At 41.6% G+C, this 2,108-nt stretch overlaps 1 protein-coding gene across 1 annotated transcript in view; it reads right to left on the bottom strand.

Annotated features, from left to right (window-relative positions):
- The window catches only part of si:dkey-191g9.5 (rap1 GTPase-GDP dissociation stimulator 1), a 25,175-nt gene that overhangs the window by 4,487 nt on the left and 18,580 nt on the right, over positions 1-2,108 (bottom strand). Inside the window, exons 7-10 of the mRNA XM_035663066.1 lie at positions 1,581-1,706; positions 1,342-1,485; positions 510-641; positions 229-363 (exon numbers count right to left, since the gene is read on the bottom strand). Of these exons, the coding sequence (XP_035518959.1) occupies positions 229-363; positions 510-641; positions 1,342-1,485; positions 1,581-1,706 (537 nt within the window). The remainder of the gene's footprint in view (positions 1-228; positions 364-509; positions 642-1,341; positions 1,486-1,580; positions 1,707-2,108) is intronic.

Below are 2,108 nucleotides of genomic sequence, written 5' to 3' on the forward strand. Positions count from 1 at the left end.
CAGATTATCTGTCTCATGTTCTATTGTCAGGATATAGTAAAAAGTTTCAGCAAATATGATAAAAAATACCTACTGCAGCTTTAAATTATTAAATTTATTCCCATGTAAAGTAAATTTCTGACACTTGCTCATAGAAACCCATCTGAATTGTTTTAGTAGGTTTTTGAAGACGACTCAATGAGTGTGAACATGTATGACTTTGTCCTTTTTAAAAGTGATAATTAGTACCAGGAATGGCCAGGTTTCTGAGTGCGCTCAGTCCAGCATGTTGGACAGACACGTCTCCCTCGTCAACATGCTGCTCCAGCAGGGTCAGGATGTGAGGAACCACACCGAGGTCCAGCATCTTTACACAGTTGCTGTCTGACAGAAATATAGAAGGACAACAAACACGCCTTCAAAACCTGATCGCTGTGTTACATTGAATATACTGTTTCAAAGTAATCCCAGAACTTACTCAATGCTCAAAATAGTTATCCCTTTCTTTCTTTTTTTGACCAGTATCTCACCATTCCTGGCGAAGTTGGCGATGGCCAGAGCTCCGGACAGCTGCAGCTGGGTGTTGGAGCTCTGCAGCCAGGACAGGACATCCTGATACACCAGACCTGTTCCCTCTCCGAAACATTTCTGCATAGACTCATCTGACACACACACACACACTACATGTTACTGAGGTAAATCGCTAATAAAACAACACTGGTGCACCCATGTCAGAGATTTCTGATTTTAGGCGCAATACTCCACTACAAGTAAAAGTATATAAGAATAATCAGCAAAAATACTTGAAGTATCAAAAGTATACTCATTGTGCAGTAAATTGTTCCCTGTCAGTGTTTTACTACTATATCTGATGTTATATTAATATTACTGCTGCATTCATCTGTATGTTGCATTTAACTGCTGTAGATATCTGAGATTGAGCTCATTTGAACTCCTTCATGTTGATGATAATGAACTTTTCATCCTTCAGTTTATCAGAACAAGTCGCATTCAAAATCACTACATTTTGAGATTTGGTTTTCACTGGACAGAAAGGGTATCACAAACTGTAATCTGAAAAGTAACTAAACTAAAGTAACTAAAGCTGTTAGACAAATGTAGGGGAGTAAAACGTACAACATTTCCCTCTGAGATGTAATTTAGTTTTAGGTATAAAGTTGGAGAAAATCAAAACACTCAGGTAAAGTACTATGAAACTGTACTTAAGTGCAGTACTTGGGTAAATGTACTTAGTTATATTCTACCACTGCAGATGAATGAGGTGAAAGACAGACAGAGATACATTGAAAGGCAGATAAGGACTGACAGACTGACAGAATTGCTTGCACCGGCATCACTCACCTCCTAAAAGCAGAGACACTATGAGGTTAGAGGCGATTTTGATGCTGCACAGGTCGTGGGGGTCAGAGCCTCCCTGCAGACCCCGAATCATCTCAGATAAAGACTCTGGCACTCCTGACTCTGCAAACTGCAGCTTCAGTGTATCTGGTGGTACAGTACAAACTGGTAAGCTTTACTATTCGCTCTTCATACTAAATAAGTCTTTCATTTCCCTGCCTGAAGCACCCTGGAGGTCTTACCACTCTCGCCCAGTGAGCCCAGAATCTCCAGGATGACGTGACGGCGTTCGGCATCAGGCGCCCGTTTCAGTTGAAACGTCAGTACATCTGCCACGTCCTGCTCTGCCAGGGCATCCCGCGCAGAGTCTGCAAACACAGGGGTCTATAACTATAGACATTGTCAGTGGTAACTCATTATCCTGACTATCAGTTTAAGTCATCATACATCTGACATCTACAGCTGATTTCTTTTCTTGATGAGGGTTGATAGTTTAACTTTAAAGAGGTCACATCATGCTCATTTTCAGGTTCATATTTGTATTTGGGTGGTCTGCTATATGTGCTTAAGTGAAACACATTTTTTTTCTCATCCTCTGTTCTCCCATAAGCCTGAGCAGGCACCGGCCACTGTGTAGATTCACTAGTTTTCAGTTGGCGGTTCTGTGAGGTTTTATGGCAATAGGACTATGGATATGTAGACTTTGTTGTTTAAAACAGCGGCTGTGGCTCAGAGGCAGAGCGGGTCGTCCCCTAATCGGAAGGTTGTTG

Source organism: Morone saxatilis, unplaced genomic scaffold, assembly GCF_004916995.1.
Source record: "Morone saxatilis isolate NCDOM2014 unplaced genomic scaffold, NCSU_SB_2.0 Contig19, whole genome shotgun sequence".
NCBI classification, from domain to species: domain Eukaryota; kingdom Metazoa; phylum Chordata; class Actinopteri; family Moronidae; genus Morone; species Morone saxatilis.